General features: G+C 53.3%; 1 protein-coding gene across 1 annotated transcript in view; it reads right to left on the bottom strand.

The window, feature by feature from the left end:
• Root (ciliary rootlet coiled-coil, rootletin) overlaps positions 1-1,497 on the bottom strand; it is a 102,479-nt gene extending 100,982 nt beyond the window's left edge. Inside the window, exon 1 of the mRNA XM_071583149.1 lies at positions 1,460-1,497. Within this exon, the coding sequence (XP_071439250.1) occupies positions 1,460-1,474 (15 nt within the window). The 5' untranslated portion in view covers positions 1,475-1,497. The remainder of the gene's footprint in view (positions 1-1,459) is intronic.
• Positions 1,498-1,718: the final 221 nt, after the last annotated feature.

The following is a 1,718-nucleotide window of genomic DNA, read 5'->3' as shown; positions in this document are numbered from 1 at the left end:
CCACGTGGTAAGGTAAACTGTCACCTGATGATAGCGTGCTTTCAGTAAACTTTTACTTCATTGAAAGCAGACCTAGGCAAGTGTAAAACGTGCATTCACTCTGCTATATTAACATTCCAAAATCGTCATGCTTCGGCTGATATTAACAGTTATTCAGTTATCAGTAACTCTAAAGTGACCTTTCAGAAAAATTATACGAAATCCGTCACTCATTTTGCCACCCTTTGCTATCGCAATACTTTTGTGCATTTTCATGCACAAAAAATGCATAAATACTCTGAGGAATTGAGAATTTTTCCAAAGCGAATAAATTATTTCTTACAAGAAATATACTTGTCATCAAGTAGTAACTTTGAAGCAGCTGAAGATTTCGTGGTTCCTCAGTACCCTTCGAGACAAATGTGAAATTCCATCATTTTCTACAACAGTGAAAATATTATATCCAATTCAATTTGAACCTAGGGCAGAATAAATTCCTCAGATATATATAACCGACGTCTTTCGGACTATCAACAAAAGTTGATGTTATCTTAGAGAGCAGGTAGAAGGTGATCACGTCTGAGGAGTCTCGTATCTGGGATGGTGATCTCAGCCAAATAAGGAATGTATCCGGGTTGCTCCGAAAACGTTCGTATCTACAGGGAATCCTGACACAGAGGCTCCATCCGCAAAGCGATTAGAACTGAGGTTGACTCACTCCGGAGACTACGAGACGTTGCGTGTCGTCGATCGCGTTCGCCACCCATCAAACACGCGTTACATCCGCCAAAGGGAGCCGAAGGGCGCCTAGATGCCGCACCCGTGGGTGGCTAAGACGGGGGGGAGGCTGACCTCCCCCCCTCTCGACGGCCTCGCCCTCGGGGCAGTCGCCTCGCAGCCAGTCCACGTGCTCTGCCGAATATCGAGCGATAAGATAGAAAAGGTAGCAGACGCCAGACGAACAGCTGGCTAATCGCTCCGCCAGGGGTGTCTTTGTCTCATGCCCGTCGCCAGGCAAGCGAACCTCCCTCAACAAGTTCCGATTCCCAAACGTCGGAAGCGACGACGACCCGCTGACGGGGAGCCGCGAACAGAAAGCGAGGTCTCTTTTTTTTCTTTTCGGTTCGAATTCCATTCGGTGCGGGTCGTATCAAGATCACCCTTGTGAAATTAACTCCCCCAATGCGCTCGGTGAAAGTGCAAAGTTATAAGACTTCGAACTTTGCTACCGGAGGGGGGTACAGGGGGGGAGGTGAGCTCGTTCTGGCGTCGTTTCATTCCAACTCCGGGCTCCGAAGTCCACGGAAACTATGTCACCAACCAGTCTGGACATGTTTGGACCAAAAAAAATTCTATCCTCATTCGCAGACCGAGTGCAGCGTGACGGGTTGAGAGGGTCCGGAGAGGTCCGGCGGTGCGTGGACGATGGGAGGTGGTGGAGGATTGGGGGGGGGGGTTGCCGACGGATGTTTTCACTCACCGGTGCCCTGAGCATCGTCTGGAGCGTGCACCTCGGGATGCCGGCTGCTCCGCCGCTCGCCTCGGGATCACTGCCGGCGAGGAAGGCGCCGCGTGGGCCCGCTCCCCCTCTGTCGCCCTCCCGCGAAGGAGAGGGGGACAGGCGTAGGGGCGGGAGGGGCGGCTCCAGGCCCACGGGTGGGCAGAGGGGCGCGCGGGAGCGAGGGGAGAGGGGCGGAGGGGCCGCACGGCGCCCGACCCTGGCTCGCACGGACTCGGTC

This window comes from Hetaerina americana, unplaced genomic scaffold (genome assembly GCF_022747635.1).
Source record: "Hetaerina americana unplaced genomic scaffold, ioHetAmer1.1.p SCAF_13, whole genome shotgun sequence".
NCBI classification, from domain to species: Eukaryota; Metazoa; Arthropoda; class Insecta; order Odonata; family Calopterygidae; genus Hetaerina; species Hetaerina americana.
This window is presented reverse-complemented; position numbering and strand designations above follow the sequence as displayed.